Source organism: Haemaphysalis longicornis, unplaced genomic scaffold, assembly GCF_048455015.1.
Source record: "Haemaphysalis longicornis isolate Haplotype H1 unplaced genomic scaffold, Haemaphysalis longicornis Haplotype H1 scaffold_3, whole genome shotgun sequence".
Taxonomy (NCBI): domain Eukaryota; kingdom Metazoa; phylum Arthropoda; class Arachnida; order Ixodida; family Ixodidae; genus Haemaphysalis; species Haemaphysalis longicornis.
The window spans coordinates 198,495,781-198,513,390 of NW_027526335.1; the positions used below are offsets into that span (position 1 = coordinate 198,495,781).

A 17,610-nucleotide genomic window follows, 5' to 3' on the forward strand; every position below is an offset into this window, starting at 1 on the left:
AACCATAGCGAAGAAAAAATATCGTCTTTAAAACCGTGAAAAATGGGGTGTGGGTGCGTCGAAAGGGCGGCAAAGATGGTCGTCTTTCGTCGACGTTTGCAAAGAAGCAAGAGGATACGGACAAATTTTGTTCGTGGTGCTCCTGACTTTTTTGGTGATTTTTTTGTGCTCCACTTGCACGGTTTGTGCATTGTATGATTTCATGCTGATTTTCGTTGACCTTGTAGTTCTTCTATGTACGGGCTGCTTACGGGTGTGCTTAAACAGAGCAAGCAGAGTAACATCAAGAAATAAAATTGAGTAAATAAATAAAATAGCACCTTACCTTGTCGTTCCTCAGAACGACAAACAAAACAACAAATTTCATGCCTTGCCATTTATTGCATAAACAACTTTGCTAGCAATGTGAAAAGATTGGAAAAAGAGCCCTTCCCAAGTTTTCATGGCTATTTAGGACAAACACGATAGTCCGAATCTTCATCACCATGAGGAAGCTTTCCGGGATCATGCTCTGGCTGCCATCACTATGCTTTCGTGCAGTGTCCCCTCTCATTATTCTACCAGTCTTCCATGTCCCACGCATTCCCCATGTCTCTCCAGTCATTGATCTCGACCGGCATTGGTCTTGCTTCGGACGGACTGAGGTCTGTCAAGTTGTAGGCGTCCCGAACCAGTTTGGCCGTCCCCAGAATTGCCTTTGTCACGCCCCATGCTACCTTCTGGACGACCTGGTGGAATGAAAAATGGACGACAAAATGTCAGACAATTTATAATAATGATATTAAGCGAAAAACAGACATCCCATTTACGGCGAAAAACATTGCATCTGTATTTACCGAGCGTTTAGCCAAGTTCTTTAAAACATTACTGGATAAACTTCACCCAGTAATAGCAAACTGTTTTATATGCGCACTTAGCTCCAGGCACAAAGCTGAATATATTCGCTCTCTAGAAGCATCAACTACACAAGTATGAACCCCGGAATTATTCACCCCTTTGCTCTCACCACGATGTAGCAAAGTATAAACGAACGAAACAGCTGCTTCGACTGAGGAAAGATCCGAAATCCTTCCTCCGTGCTCACTTTCTATCGCCTCTTCCGTGAACGACCCTTGCATATATTTTACCATACTTTATTTTATGCTTAAGATGTGTATTTGTTAAGATGTCAGAACTCTCGTTTGCTGACAGAGAATCTTCAATGTCTTCAATGTCTTCAATCTTCAATAGTTTAAAATGTATAAAATTTCACGATGATGTAACAATAGTGGTTTTACATTATAGCGTTATAAGACTTACAACAGCATACCTCTGTAGCACATTCTTGAAGCCAAGTAAAGAGGACTTCGATCTGTCGGTGGTGCTTGTCAAACACTGGCAACAGGAACCTCTGGATAATGACGCTGGCCCCGCACGACTGGAGCCACATTACGAAGGTGAGCTTCATCTCGGCGTAGAAGGGCAGGTAGCCGAGAAAGAGGAAGTCAAGCACGGGCTCAACACACAGCGAGAGCGAAAGCACGATCCAGTACATCATCCAGTTGACGTACAGGCGGGGGTCTGCTGATCGGACCGCCTTGCAGCAGCTGTACGCCGGGTAGAGGGCGCCCACTATCAGTAGCATTAGCCGACTCAGGGTGACCGAAAGGCGGTTGAGCAGGAACAGTAGCAGGATCCACAGAGCCGGAACCACGTGGTGGCACTGCATGTCCGAAGAACTGAGAAGTTAGGAAGATAAAAAGTATTCCCACTATAGTCAAGAGTTTCCTATCATATGTACTAACAACCGTGCATATGTTTGTGGATTTTCGTACAATATCAAGTATTACACCCGAACATGCTTCAGAAGAATCGGGTTAAACCCGATTTCTTCCGGAATGGACCTTTTCACAGTAGCGATCTGCACAATCGCGGACTTACGGTTCGCCGTTCTCAACCAGTACTTGCTGGAAGCAAGCCTAGTAAACACTTAACAAAAATTGTTGAGCAAGTTGGTTCACGCTTATTTGAAATACAAGGGGCGCAAGCAGAGGAAGACGAAGTAGGAACACACAGGGCATACAGGCGCCATTATGTGGTGTGTGGTTGCGCCCCTTTGTCTGCTTGCGCCCCTTTTAATCTTTTCAACAAACACAGCTTCGGAACTTATTGAGTATTGCCATGACTTTACCTCTCCAAGCCACGTGGTGAAAAATGCTGCACTGACGTTGTTGTGCGTATCTAATGGAAGCTGCGATATGTAGGCAACTTTCCCCCCTCTGAGATACGTTAAACGGTCGCACTGGTCTTGAATGAAGACTGACATGTTGCGGATGAATACGAAAACCTACGTAAAGCACGATGTGTAAAAAGTCGATGGCCAGCTTTTTGAGAACAAAATGCTTAACTTCTTGGAAGTTATCAATGGCATTTAGCATTGTGATTACTGATTTATTCCCAAACAAACCTCCATATTAGGGAGGGTATTTGACAGAAAACCCTTACTTCCCCCGATTACCAGCTTGAAACAAATGCCAATCTTAACGCGTTGGATTTAACTAACAAGACGGTGACACCTTCAGTTAAAATAAAATAGGTTCACCACTCTGCTCATCACTAGATATAACGCGGAAAACAAATTCTGGCTGTTTTTAGAAAAAACCCGATTTTTCCCATTTATCAGTTTTAAATATTAAACGCATTTTTTACCTCCCGATTCTAAACAAAATATAAAACCCGAAATGAACGACCTTAACTATACAGGACGTGGACACAAGATGGAAATACTCGAGATGAACACTGTTAGTCCCCCCATGTAGTTCTATCATCCTCTTTCCGGTCTTTGTGTGCCCAAATGTCTTCCCTTGGAAGTAACCAACTAGCTTAATTTACGCCTTTTTGAAAGGGCTTGCGTTGATTACTCTGACAGCGCCTATTTTACAATCTATATAGAAAAGTAGCTCTAAAACGAAGTTTATTTTAAGTTTGGGCCAGATTTAGGCTGGTGAATATGTATCATTAAAATGAAAACCAAATCTTAGTAAATGATAACCGGTCTTTTTAGTCGATATATAGACATTTATTAAAATAAATTTTTTCTGGACTGCATTTTTTCGCTCCAGACGAAGTGTCTCATCGCCTTTCTTGTGGCTCAGCAGATCCTGAGGACGCGGGTGCCATCGATGCCCCAGCACCCTCAGTTTTTATGAAGGCGAGAAAAACCATCAGTTTGTCGATGTTGCGGCTCAAGTTAAAGATAGACAGGTGGTTTGTATTATTCCGCGGTCACGTAGAGAGCTGAAATTTTACTTCTAAAAGACATTTGGCGGATCAAGCACACAGACTTTCTTCCCTGCCTTCTCACTGCCCCAAAATCTTTGCACACTATCATCACAAACGCAGAAAAGTCCGTCCTTCGTGCCCGGCCCCTCACTCCCACCGAAGAAACTCCCTTCCACCCGTATCAAAACAATTTCTACGCTCATGGCCCCCCGTTTCACGTCATGTATCCCCCGTATACCGTTCCACCTGCAAATTGGTCTGGTATGGAGTGCTAACACACTCCACTCATAAACCCTAATTCCCGCCCAACCTTTGAGCCGTGGACGAGCAAACTGGTCATTTTTAACCTTGTATCCCAGCGTCGGGTGGTGCTGAGGACCTGGACAGCCAGTGAATCCCAATACTACTCGAAAACGAGGCCTCACACCGGGCCTGCTTGCCGAGCTTGCTCCAAAGAAATGTGTTTCATCTCCGCTCTATCTTTTTCTCTCTCCCAAAAGCCCGCCAGCTTTGCCGGAAGCAATTACGAGTAAAGGTGGGAAACTCCCTCGTTATCGTGCTCTTGTTTTTATAGAGAAGCGCATAGCCCTCACAGCAGCGAAGACTAGACCTTATTGCTCTCAGTGCCCTCAGGCACTTTCCTGTAGGGTAACACGCACTGAGGAACACATTTTTCTTCGCACTGAAACTGACACATTTTTACTGCTCTATTTTATTGTGGTCCTACAATATCATTTCGAAGTTCCGTATATGTAAGTTCTGACGTTATTCGTTACGTACGGATGTAATCCAAATGAGACTCGTTTTACCAAGCGGTAACTTTCCATGTAGGGGGCAAGCGGCTGATCAAGGGACCTACAGAAGTTCAGACGAGCGGCCGTCAAACTATAAGTGAAATATAAAACAATGGCCCTAAATACTGAATGTTAGCGTAACCCTTTCCACACGAGCCTCTGTCGGAGGATAGGACCACTTATAATACCCGGAATTTGGAGACGCGCCTAATGTTTCTCGCAGTATAAAACAATGCAAACAAAAACAGCCTTGCCTCAAAATCCCCTGCCGGCTGCTGGAGCAGAACGCCTTCAGCCGCGGGACCCTGGTGAGGTTCCTCGGCCATAGGAACGTCTTTACGGTGATCTTCATCCAGTTCTACCATCGCAAACAGTGTTGTTGTTGTTGTTGTTGTTCCTTTGTATATTGGCGCATACCCAATCAGGGGATCGGCCAAACATCAGTGGTTAATTCGAATGTGATTCAAAGAAAATTAGAAAATTAGAATGATTCAAAGAAAATTATAAAAATTTGGAAGCTTTTCTTTTTCTTGTGTTGGAGGAATTGAGTTTGGAATTTGGGTAATATTCTCGTCACCACTTCTTCGTCTTCTTCCTTTGATGTGACAATGGTTTTTTGTAGTAAGCACGTACTAGTTTATGAGGATGACGATGATGGATGCGGTTTCGGAAAACTGGCTCGTATCCATTCGGATGGACTGGCGAAGAAGCTTTTGTTTTAGTCAACTCATGTAAACCCCAAAACAGGAGATCGCGAGGAAGGGTGTAGTGTCAGTGACGAAGCGATAACATGAAAACAGGGAAGAGAAAGTCAAATGTAAAAATGTTTGATAATAAAAAATACAGCTGTAAAGTGCCCCAACTCGAAATTGGTCAACACGCTAAGAGTTATTCCCTACTGCAAACTTTTGAGAACCGGTATCATGCAACTAGCAGAATAGCAAGCTACAGCGTCACAATATTTGTTGTTGTACTCTGTTCGTATCGTAGCCAATATTGAAAAAAGGGCCACGTAAGCACATGCAGTTGGAATTTCATAAGCTTGATGGTGGTGATGCTAATGATGGTGATACGCAAATGGTGGTGGTTAAGCTGTCACGCGGTGGGGTTAACGTTTTTTTAAATAGTGTGCTTCAATTGGGTTGGCTGTCACATATTATTTTCAATAAAGAAAAGACTGTAATTATAAAAAAAACAATCTCGTAATAAAATTTATTCCCCGAATTGTGGCTTATGCAAACTAGACAATACTTTGCAACTTTGAAGTGTGAATGTTTATCCTCACTATTATTATTATTATTATTCTGTATTTTTATTTGTGACATTCACAGCAATAAATGGAGTGCTTTACAAAGGTTGAAAATCTTTTAATGGGAAGGGAAAGTCTTTTGTGCACGGGGAGGAGTAAAACGCAACAATGTGGAGAAGTTCTAAGTTCTAAACCTATTCTAAGGTCCCTTCATACTATCTGGCGTTTGGAGCTTATTCCACCTCCGAAAGTTGGTCGTCAGTGTCTCAGCTCGAGAGGGATCTCTCGCAGTGCTCACAAAAGGGGAACGGCTGGGATACGGGGTTTTGATCACAGCACAAAGTAACATTGAAGAGCGCACCTAGAGACTCACAGAAGCTATCTTCCGACGAGTATAGAATGAAGGCCAGAATCTGGCCTTTGCCGGAGTCGGGAGGAACGCTTCTACTGCAAAGCAGTATACCTCACCAGCCAAGGACGTTTTTATTTCCGCGTAAGCAGAAAATTCTGGGGTAAATAAAAGAAACTACTCGCACCACCAGCCATCTAACCAGGACCCAAATACAGAAACGCAGCGACAGCCTGTCGTCTTACCGACTAACCTACGCACACACGAGGAGGCAGGAGAGACAGACGGTGTACTCAACGAGCATATCAGCACGTCTAGCGCCTGCGCTCATTCAAAGCCCTCGTGTGAAGTGCAAACCCCATAATATATCGTAACGGTGCTCGCGTGGTGTGGATTAGCAGTGAACGGAACAGCGACTAAGGACAGTGACAGGCCCTTCGCGGCGACGCTTGCAACAAGAGTGATGGGGAGGCAGTAAGATAGATGACGCCATAGCCGCCTGCGCCGCCCTCCTGGTCGCCCTTCGCCGGACGATCCTCTCCGTTGTTTAAAGGGGCTTGATGACAAACTGCGAGGCTGGTTCAGTCCAAACATTTCCTGTCTAGAATTATGCGGAAACCACTTTTAACGTAAACTTCGCTCAAATGAGCTGTATTATTAGGGGAAAATGGGAATGGCCATACGACACAGTAGCTCATTTCCCGCAACAGAACTTATGATGTCATACCAGCCCGCTCTGCGATTGGCGGAGGCCGGAAAAATCAAGCTCAAATTAGCCAGAATTTATATGCCTTCCGAACGAGGTATTTGCGCTTACATTTAGGGCACAATCTTTTTATATATTAGTAAGAATCATTGGATAAACAGTGTTAGTTACGAAAGCACACGTTAATATAGAACTACCTATGCGTACTGCTGTTGGCACTGCACGCACTACGCTTCGTTTCGATGCATTGAACTGCGGGGCTTTGGGGTTGTCTCAAACGACACTGGTCTATTGACGCAAGCGACGGTGCCTTACGTGACCATATTTGTCGAGCGAGCACCATGGTTCACAAAACCGTTATTTTCTCCATGAAGAAAAACAAGCCCGGTTTAAATACGGTCACAAATAAACCAGAAGCAGAAAACGGATTGCCTCGGTGTGGTGTTGTGCCAGAGCGCCTGGCCCAAATGCGTTGCACGAGGCGACGCGCCAACAGCGAGGTTGAGTCACGCCTGTCCCTTTTGTCGCTGCGGCGCGGCCGAATCCCGCATCTCAGAATGCTGCGGCGCGGCCGAATCCCACTTCTCAGAACGACCAAATAAGGGCATGTCGCTACGCCCGGACGCGAGGTCACGGACACGGCGGGGGCATCGCTTTCCCTTTCCACATTGGCGGCGCAGCTGACTCACCGCTTCGCTACCATTCGTCGGAATTCAAACTTCAGGCAGCGAGAGCTCTGATTGGGGCTATTCGAACTTCTCGAGGCCACAACGAACTGCCCTGGGTATAAAAGAAGCCCAGAGACTCTCATCGTCGGCATTCCTCGGCGGCTTCTCTCCGGCACCAGTCTCTTCGGAGGCACGGAGTGAAAGGGGTGCTGTCGCCTTTGTGCGAGTTATGTAACGTTTGCTTACCCTGGACATACTGTATATAAATGTTACTTCAAGTTTTCGTCGGCTCGAGAACTCCTTCGCTCTGCTCTGCGCCGCGTCGATAGCGGACGGAGCAAGGCAACGTCGCTACACCGGTGACTGCGCTCGGATGGCCAGTCGCAACAATGGAGACTGCAGTGAGAGGGCCCAGTCCCTAGAGCGGAGACAGCGTCGGGATGGCTGATTCCCAACATCGGTGACGAGCTGGATGCGAGTCAAAATCTTGGCGGCCGCCCTGGGAAGGTCATTCCCAACAGTGTTACCAGTGGTGGGATAGTCATTCCCAACAGTGGATGGCAGCTGCGGGATCGACCGGCAGCGGCTACTACCTAGTGTGGTAGACGTTTTCTCTCAGTTCACCAGACTTCTCTAGCACAGGTTATCGTAGTTTAGAGAAGGGCTGTGTGAAGCACTGTATATAGCTTTGAGTGTTTCATGCCTAGAGAGAGTGCGTTGAAACCAAAGCTAGTGCCGAGAGGTAAACAAAGGAGCGTAGAGAATTACTTGCGCGTGTCTTACTAGTAGCTCGATAGTACAGGAACGGCAAGGGAATTCTAAAGCGGGTAAGCAGCAAGACGCCAGTGCAAACGATGGAGGACCGTAAAGTGAAGAAACTTATCGAAATTTGCGAGGAGCTGGGCCTTGACTTAGGCCGTGCGAAACGGAAGCATGCGATCCTTGAGATAATGCGGAAGGAGAATGTAACGGCTGAGGAAGTCAATGAGGCCAGGGATGATATCAAAGAGCGCCGTGAGAGCGAGGAACCCGAAAAGGAAAAGCGCCGTGAGCGCGGGGAGGCTAAAGAGCGCCGGGAGCGCGAGGCAGCCAAAGAGCGCCGAGAGCGCGAGGAAGCCGAAAAGAAAGAGCGCCGTGAGCGCGAAGAAGCCGAATGGCAGAAAAAGGAAGCCGAGAGACAGGAACGGGAAGTCAAAAGGCAGAAATTGGAAGCCAAAAGGCAGAAACGGGCAGCCGAAAGACAGCTCGAGTTCATTGATGAGGCTAGAGTCGGAGCTCCGGCAGGGTTCGCCGGCGCCTAGCGTGACTTGTGCAACGGTGCAGGCGAGCGGTCCGAGAAGCCAGGACCAACGGCCGCCGTTCGTTGTTGAGAGGTTAGGGCCCGAAGACGGAGCGTCCCAGGGCAAACGCGAAGCGACCGCACTCGTATTCTTGGACAGAGAAGCGAGCCAAGAGAGCGAAAACGGCGCGGAGGCAGAGAAGCCGCTTCAAAATAAATATTTCGAAACGCGCGCAGTCCGCGAGCAGTGGCCAGTGCATTGCAATTACGAGTTCGCAAGCGGGGAAGCTGTCGCAGAAACGTGACTCTTCCCCACCTAGCGAGACGCGAAAGGACGCCGAGCAGAGTAGCCCGAACTATCAGCTGGCCGAAAACTCTTGCGGTAGGTTAGTCGAACCGCCAGCAGTTGAGCGGGGTTGCGTGAAACCCTTCGGTGGAGAAACGCAGCCGGGCGACCCGAAGAGTGCGTTGTCACCGGTTTCCGATCAGGCGTTACGCGAAAACGAGCTCAAGGTCGAAGCGCTGCCGACGGGACCGACAGAGAAATTCAGTCATCTCGTAGCGAGTGACGTTGACAGAGACCGTACCGCCGTCTCGGAGAGCAATGGCGTACCTAAAGCTGATAACGCACTTTCTGAGACGTCTGATAGAGGGCCGTATGGGTCCGCTGATCGCGTTCATGAGTCGGTCTCAGGTTCAACGATCTCGGCAGATTGGTCAGAGACAAGGGAGGCCTTTGAGACTGCTTCCAACAGGATCGCGCACAGTGCGCGAGATAGCGAGGTTTCGCGTGAAAGTTTGGACGGCGAGGCTGGCCAGACGAAGCCGCTAGAGCCCCCGGAAACCTAAGGTGAAGTTCGTTCGGGTGCGAGCTATAACTCGGGCGATGTTGTGGCTAAGCCTGCGAGCGGGACAAAAGAGACGCGCGAGCAACGAAGGCTGAGCGGTGAGCGGACTGAAAGCTGTGGCAGAAGCTTAGTGGAGCCGCCAACGGCCGAAGCGGGGTGAGTCATCCCCATCGGCAGGGAAACCCAGGTGGCCGAGCGTTGCGTTGCGAACTCGATGTTGTCCCCAGTTCTCGTTGGCTTGCTTGAAAGCAAGGTGGGGCACTTTCAACCGCGTTCCAGCCCAGTGGAGCAAACGTCCCCATGGCGAAAGCGAACGATCAGAGCTTTCTGCCTTGAGCGGAAACGCGAGTGGGAGGCATGCGTGCCGGCCGCTATGTTGGCCTTGAAGTCAGCTCCGCGCGATATTACGGGTGTCAGCTTTACGAGGCTTGTATATGACCGCGGAAAGGGAATGTTCGAATAACGAAACTAGCCTGTGGGAAAGAGCTAGTTGTTACGCTGCGTTCTTCGTTTCCCCGTTCGGACAGTCTGTCCCGTCATGTTCAGTTTCGGTCTCAAACGCGCGCCGTGTGGCCTCTTGAGTCGAAACTAATGGATCGGTGTTTCGTGGCCTGTCAGAGTACGTGCTCCTTACCTCGACGACGTCGCCAGCTTTTCTAAGCACATGGTAGGAGCATGTAGAACATTCGGGTTGTGCTGAGCAGAAGCAAAGAAGCAGGCCTATCAGACAAACGGTCGAGTGTCGCATAGGTTGCGCCGAAGTGACGTAACAAAGGCAGGTTGTGGTGGTAGCGCGGCCGACGAGGACCGTCAGTCGTAAAAAAGTAGCCGCAGTCGTGGACTATCGCCGACCAACCACTAAGTCCGAGATAAGGACTTCTCGGGTTTGACTGGATAGGGCTAGACTTCAGTGAAAGATTACTCCACACTGGCTAGTCCGTTAGTGATACTCTTAGAACGACTGTGCCAGTAAAGGTGAAATGGGGCACAAAGTAGGGGGACGAGTTTTAAGCGCTGAAACCACCCTTGGGCCAGGAGCCAGTTGTAACGGTCCACGACTTTTCGAAAGGTTCGTTATTCAGTGCGATCGAGCGATCGTGGCATGGAAGCTGTACTATGCCAAGAGGATGCGAACGGCCAGTTTTGTACTTCAGCCGCTAGGTGATTTGCAGGGAACAGGCTTACAGTACTTCCGGAAAGTAGTGTGGCTGCGTCGTGTGGGCAGTGCAGAAGTTTGCGTGCTCTGTAGCCGGTAATGATAACGCAGACGCACTAGGCCTGGCGTTCTAAGTATGGCCGCCTTCGTCCTCCCCTTGTCTTTCATTTCGTTTCTTCGTGAGCAAGTTTTAGCGTAGCAGGTAGATGGGAGCAAAATTATTGCCCTCATTTGCTGCCTCAGTTGATTATTTCCGAACCGCGTGATTTCAAGTAATAAACCTTAGTTATCATTTAATGTCTTGTGTTACGTTTGACACTTTGTGTGAGTTCTTTTTTTAAGAGTTCTACGTCCCGCATGGGCCTCTTGGTGTAGAGGGTCCAATTTTGGGATAGACACTTATCTAGGAGAGTTTGTCACGTTTTGAGTCTGGTGTTCTGACAGAGGACAGAGGGCGCTTGCTTGCGCTGGGTGTTGCCTGTTGTCGGTCGGTTCTTTGCAAGCTCCAGAACGATGACCAACCGGTACTGAGGACAGACCGGAAGAGCCGGACGAAACTGGTCGAGACACCTGGCAGCACGGCGAAGTACCTGTGATCCGGACCTGGCAGGCGGTACCTGTCCAAGGAGAGGACCTTGGTGGAGCCGCCCTTTTCCTGGGGCACTGGAGGTGTACCTGGATGATCCTGGCGAACGAGCGCGCCCAGCATCCGAGCCACGTGGAGGCAGCTCGAGTTCACGGCGCATTGTCTGGCGGCGGGTTGCTGTTGTGCCAGAGCGCCTGGCCCAAATACATTGCACGAGGCGACGCGCCGACAGCGAGGCTGAGTCACGCCTCTCCCTTTCGTCGCTGCGGCGCGGCCGAATCCCGTATCTCAGAACGCTGCGACGCGGCCGAATCCCGCATCTCAGAACGACTAAATACGGGCATGTCGCTACGCCCGGAGGCGAGATCACGGAGACGGTGGGTGCATCGCCCTCCCTTTCCCCATTGGCGGCGCAGCTGACTCACCGCTTCGCTACCATTCGTCGGAATTCAAACTTCAGGCAGCGAGAGCTCTGATTGGGGCTATTCGAACTTATCGGGGCCATAACCAACTTCCCGGGGTATAAAAGAAGCCCAGAGAGTATCATCGTCGGCATTCCTCGGCGGCTTCTCTCTGATACCAGTCTCTTCGGAGGCACCGAGTGAAAGCGGTGCTGTCGCCTTTGTGCGAGTTATGTAACATTTGCTTACCCTGTGCATACTGTATATAAATGTTACTTCAAGTTTTCGTCGGCTCGAGAACTCCTTCGCTCTGCTCTGCGCCGCGTCGATAGCGGACAGAGTATGGCAACGTCGCCACACCGGTGACTGCGCTCGGATGGCCAGTCGCAACAGTGGAGACTGCGGTGAGAGGGCCCAGTCCCTAGAGCGGAGATAGCGTCGGGATGCCTGATTCCCAACATCGGTGACGAGCTGGATGCGAGTCACAACCTTGGCGTCCGCCCTGGGAAGGTCATTCCCAACAGTGGTACCAGCGGTGGGATAGTCATTCCCAACAGTGGTGGCGCCGTCTAGGTTGATTAGCAGTCACCAAGTCTTCGCTCCATGGGAAAGACATGTTCTTATGATGTCACTGCAAACGTCGCTCAAACGCGCGTTCTAGCGCGAGAATCAAACTTTTAGACTCAATTGATTAATCTCGCTGTAAAAAGTCATCGTTTGCTTCCGGACAAGTGCTGGGGACACTTGTATTTTGTCTTCATGGCCCCTTTAAGCCGTCGCGGCTGCGTTGTTGTTGCGGCCCCCGCAAAACCCAGGTAACGGCTGCCAGAGTTACTGGTTTCACTGTTTGTTGATCCATCGATTCTTCTGCTCTCCAAACATTCCTTAGGCTTATTCTTGAACTTAACAATTTTGAGTTCGACGGAGTTCATTACGTGCAAGTCAGCGGAACGTCAATGGGAACTCGAATCGGACCTAACTACGCTAATATCTTTATGGCTCACCTCGAATCAAACTTTCTTGACACCCAAAATTTAAAGCCAATTTACTATAAAAGGTATATTGATGACATATTCATGATCTGGCAACACGGTGAGGCGGAGCTTCTCCCCTTCATTGAGGCATTTAACTTAGCCCATCCTAGTATTTCCCTTGCTCATTCCTATTCGGAACACAGTGTAAACTTTCTGGACGTCACCGTTACTACCTTCCAAGGTCGGTTTCAAACTAAACTGTATAGAAAACCGACAGACACGCGGCAGTATTTGCACTTCTGAAGTAGCCATGTCAGACACTGCAAGACAGCAATACCTTACAGCCAAGCCCACCGATTTAGGAGAATTTGCTCAAACCAAGCCGACTTTGACTCAAACTGTCGAGAACTCAAGACCGCCCTCCTGAATAAAAAATACCCGGAAAAAGTTATCGACGACGCTATTGTGCGAGCCAACCAATTAGACCGTAACGAAATCTGTAAGAAAAAAGCCCCGAACGGGAACCCGCAAACTAACTTAGTTTTAACCCACTCATCTTCCGCTCCAAGAGTGTCAACCGTGCTAAAAAAACATCACAATATCCTAATGCAAAGTGACCGCTTAAAAAGCATATTCCCCGAACCACCACGCGTTGTCTACCGGCGTAATAAGAATTTAGGTGACTTTCTTACTAACTCTCGTATCAACCGACCGGCAACTACTGGCTGCTTGCCCTGCAATAAACCCCGATGTAAAGTATGCCCACACATTACCACTACACAGCGCGCCACCAGCACGGCTTCAGACTACTACGTAAATATAAAAGGTAACTTTAACTGTGACTCCGCTAATGTCGTATATCTTCTAGAGTGCACTGTTTGGAGGCAACAATATATCGGCCAAACTGAAACGCCCTTCCGAATACGGTTTAATAATCACCGCTCTCATGCAAAAAGCTTCCCTTATTTGCCCCTGTCAAGACATGTGAACAGTCCCGGTCATGCATTTGAACATCTTAAAGCAACGATTTTAGAATCCGCCTTAAAAACGCAACACGACCGCGAGGTTCGGGAATCTTATCTCATTTATAAGTTTGGGTCAGCCACACTTGGAATTAATGAAAGTTACGGAAAACTAACGTGCTTATCCCTCGATTAAAATTAGCGGCTTCATAATTTTTATAACTATGTTCATTATTCCTACCCTCGAGTTTGCCATCAGAATTCGCAGAAACTCTCCTAATACAAAAGCTTTATTAGCCTAATGCGGCTCAACAATGCCATTTGTCCCGGGGAAGGAGGCCTCGTTCCCACCACCACTTAAGAATGTTTAGCTCTTTGTGATCTATTCATGTTTAACCTTTTGTGACCCTACCTATTTCCTGTTCAATTGCTAGCTTCTGTGAAATGCTCTTTTGTGCCCCCTATCTATTCTCTTCATCCGCGGGGGGCACACCCATATTCGCTTCCCCCCTAACCAGTCTCCCCAGCCACTGAATACCTTACTGTATACTCTTCCCTTCATTTTCAAACCGCGGTTGTCCAGTTTCCCCCATTGTCTGAACTTGCAGCCCGCGCGGCATACGTTGACCCGTCATGGTGCAACCTTGAACGCTGCATTGTTAAAACGACCCCTTTTTCTCTCTCTCGCTCCCCCCCCCCCCTTTTAATTTATTTTTTTTTTGTTTGTTTGTTGATGTTGTAACATAGGCGTAGCCTGACTGTATGCACACTCTCCATTTCCGAAACATTTTCCGCTCCTTCTCACAGTTTTATGCAAACCTATATAAGAAATGTGTTCAAAATGTTTGCGACAGCAAAATCATGTAACTTTACTCTGATGAAGGCAAGTCCCATTGCCACTACGTAAGTAAACATTGTTTGTTATTGTTCTTGCTGTGTATCCGACTCTTGACTTACACTATTTCTGCGCGCTTTGTGAGTTTATCTTTCTCTAGATTTGTGTATACATATATATATATATATATATATATATATATATTGTTTGCTCCCGACGGTAGGAATTCGTGATTCTCTGCAAGAAAAACAGAGAACAGATCAGGGATTCCTTGCTGAAAGCCCTAGTCAAAATTAACCCGGAGCTCTCTACTACGCGCGCCTCATCGCCTGCGTTGCATCGGCGCGTTAAACCCAACAATCAATCAAATCACTTGCGTGAAGCATTAAAAAAGTACTCTCCGCTAAACCAAGCCTAAAAAAGCGTAACGGGTCGACCCCTTTCTGAGAAAACCCCGTGGACTTATGTCAGCTTCCAGAGACATCGAGAACTCAACAAAATGAGAGAGAAAAAGGGAGCACGACAACTTTGAGTTAGAACTTTACAAAACGGATGTTGAAGATGTCAAAAGAAGAATAAACGAGAAGACCCTTCCAAAGAAAAATATTAACAAGCCCAAGTTCCCCTCGCTCAACCGGAACGAACAATTGCCACGACGCCTGGGTTGCCAACGCCAAATGAACGATGCCAAAATCAGACGAAAAGCCTGCATTCCGTTGCGAGAGCAATGCATCACCTGCAGGACATAAAGAAGGCAGTGGACAAGAAACCTGTTGCGCGTCCGAGCTCAAGAAAAGACAGACAGCTGCCGTCCACGCTATACATTTGTCTGTCGCTAAACCATCGCAGCCAAATTCGAGTCATTTTTCTCGAACTAGGGGAGGTTCGAAGTATAAGCCAAACAGGAGAGGTGTGAAGGGCATCCTTGATGAACAGATGAAAGAAGGTGATTTGGTTGGGTTAGTCGTTTATTGTGGAATATCATTGTTTAGTCATGAGCCTACGCTCACAAGCCGTGGAGCACGAAACAGGAATTGGTGACTTATATGATAGTAAGCATTTTTCAGATCAAGCTGTACTGGATCTACTTTGGGTTAAGTACACGGCACTCACGCGATTACAAACCTTGCATTGTAAATGTTAGTTTCAATCGATCACCTGCGCATCTCAAGTATCTGATGGTGACCAATTTAGAGCTTAATGGCAATTTGAAGACGATTGGCCAAAATCTTAGCAACTAGCTTATAATCTAAAAGCATCCACAAACAGGACGATATCCGCTACTAAGACAGCTTCAAACCGGGTCCCTACCCACCCCGGCTCTGATGCACCGAATGTATCCAGAAGCATACCCTACTGCCAAGTGCCAGCTCTGCTGCAGGGAGACTGTAGACCAGAAACACATCTTATGGAACTGTGTCACGAGCCCAATGGAAGCGAGGTCAAGAACCATCCCGCCACGGCTTGCAGAAGCCGCAAGGAGCTACACATACGAAAATCAACACTGGAGCGTCCAGCAGGTCCTGCGGGCGCTCGCAAGGCATGAGACTCGCGAGTCGGCAACGGCGAGCTCACGTCTCGGATGAGTAGCCACCAGGACGACGCCGAGGCCCGCGTCGCGGCGCGTAAAAACGTCGTTCTGCCGGCTTAAATAAAGTTTAATCAATCCAATCCAATCCTACTCCGCGTAGCTTATCAGGATCATCACTTTTATAGGACTAGAAAAGCGTGGCCTCCGCGCAGCGTAAGTGCAAGATATAAAATCTTACGTTCTTTTCAAAAATTATCAAATAAAAATAAACCAACAAAGAACAATGTATGGTCATATTCCTCAGCGAGACAATCCGGCCCTGACCTCTTGTGTTTAGCTAATGATTGAATGCTAGGCACAAATTATTGTATGCTAGTCCGATGATCAATAAAATCACACTCGTCCTGATTTATTTTAACAGCCAAATAATAAATTTGCCAATCGACTCCTCACTTACCGCTCTTCGAGCAGTATGAGCTATGGCTCTATATTAACCCGCAAAGGCCATTGTTATCCCATTACTGTCATCAGTATTTTCTCCGTTGTACTAAACTCCATGTACTGGTTTACACAACTCACGATAGAGCTCATCGCCTAGAGATTGGCGACACAGTAGCACGTAAACAAACCGCTGTGATAGCGCCTGCACGCAAGCTACCCGTCCTACCTGAGCACCAAAAGCATGCGGTTGTGGCTTCACATTCCGGATGTCGTCGATGTATTGACCAAAATACCACCATTACAGTTCATAAAGATCTCTCATCTATTTTTTGGAATGATTCATAGTTCTTTTTTTCTTTTGAGACGGCATTACTCTTGAATACCAGTGACTCTCGCCTCGTGCTCCAATAATTTCCAAGTGCGCGTATTGGCAGACCATAACGGTTCCTCACAAGGAACCGTTATGTCGCGGCCGTTCCAATGCCACAAGTGGTATAGGTGCAGCCATAGTATTACCAATTGCAAATGAAACTACCTCTGTGTGTAGTGTGGACACGCTCATGCTGCCTGCGAGTGCCAAGAAGCTCAACCCCGATTTTGCCTTTGTCAGGAATTTCGCGCTGCTGATTACTCCATCTGTCCAACTCGTTCCTAGGAAGGAAGTGTGTTGGAAATCATAGAGAAGAGAAGGTGCTCACATGGCCAAACTGTAGCGATGGTCAAAGAATGGTCGCCGGGTTATGCTAATGCGGCCTGCCACCGGGACCGTGTCCGCGAGTACTCGCCTCTTAACATGATAAATGCTTCGGTCGTCAACTCCATTACTTCTGTTGCACAGCCACACCTAGGATCACTGTCCGAATGCACGTGACAAACGCAAGCCACGACTCAGAAAATAGCACAGTTTTTGCAAATGTCCTCGACGATTTCCTCGGGCTTTTAGCTTCAGCCTGCGGAAGCTGCCTCCATTGTAGGTGCCACAAGTTGGAAACAATCGTTAGTGAATAATGTCGGATTAGCAGACGCAGCAGCTTCCTCAGCGTGAGCTAATTCTGCCCCATTACAACGTCCGCCATTGCTCTCGGGCAGCCGTCGAGGCTCTCCACCGACTCCTCCTGCAAATATGCATCCCCTTCTGACTAGATGGAGGCAGCCACTGAGCTAGAAGGACTGTTTACTTTGCACCCACAGATGTCGTCCGCTTGTGTTGAGGTCTCAGATGAGATGGCGTTAGGCCAGCTATCTCCCTGAAACAAAAGCGCAGGCTCTCCCGCACTGATGAGTAGGTCAGTAAAGCTCCCAAACCGTAGAATCAAAACAACCCAAAAATTAAGGCCGTTCCACACAATGTGAAATCTGTCGGAGGTGCAGAACATTTATTCGCCATAATGGGCTCCAGCGCCGTTATCTGCTCGCTGCTGCCAACCAATACATTTCAAATTTCCCGCTTTTGCAGTGCGGCAAATTGTGTCAGCGGTAATCTGTTATTTTTCTTCTTACTTTAACTTCATATGCTTCAAGTGTTTTGCGTCATTTTGAACACGTAATCTTTTTCTTGCGTGGCTGGAGC

At 48.1% G+C, this 17,610-nt stretch overlaps 1 protein-coding gene across 1 annotated transcript; it reads right to left on the minus strand.

Moving 5' to 3' along the window:
- Positions 1-557: 557 nt before the first annotated feature.
- On the minus strand, positions 558-1,708 carry LOC144175634 (uncharacterized protein T19C3.4-like). Its single transcript, XM_077704686.1, has 2 exons — positions 1,310-1,708; positions 558-728 (listed from the first exon to the last, which is right to left on the minus strand). Exons 1-2 carry the CDS (start codon positions 1,706-1,708, stop codon positions 558-560), a joined length of 570 nt encoding a protein of 189 aa, XP_077560812.1.
- Between the last annotated feature and the right edge of the window lie 15,902 nt (positions 1,709-17,610).

Coding starts and splice junctions, on each gene's coding strand:
- LOC144175634 (XM_077704686.1), bottom strand. CDS start 1,708: ATGCAGTGCCACCACGTGGTTCCGGCTCTGTGGATCCTGCTACTGTTC. Junction 729..1,309: donor TTCAAGAATGTGCTACAGAG/GTATGCTGTTGT, acceptor TCATTCCACCAG/GTCGTCCAGAAGGTAGCATG.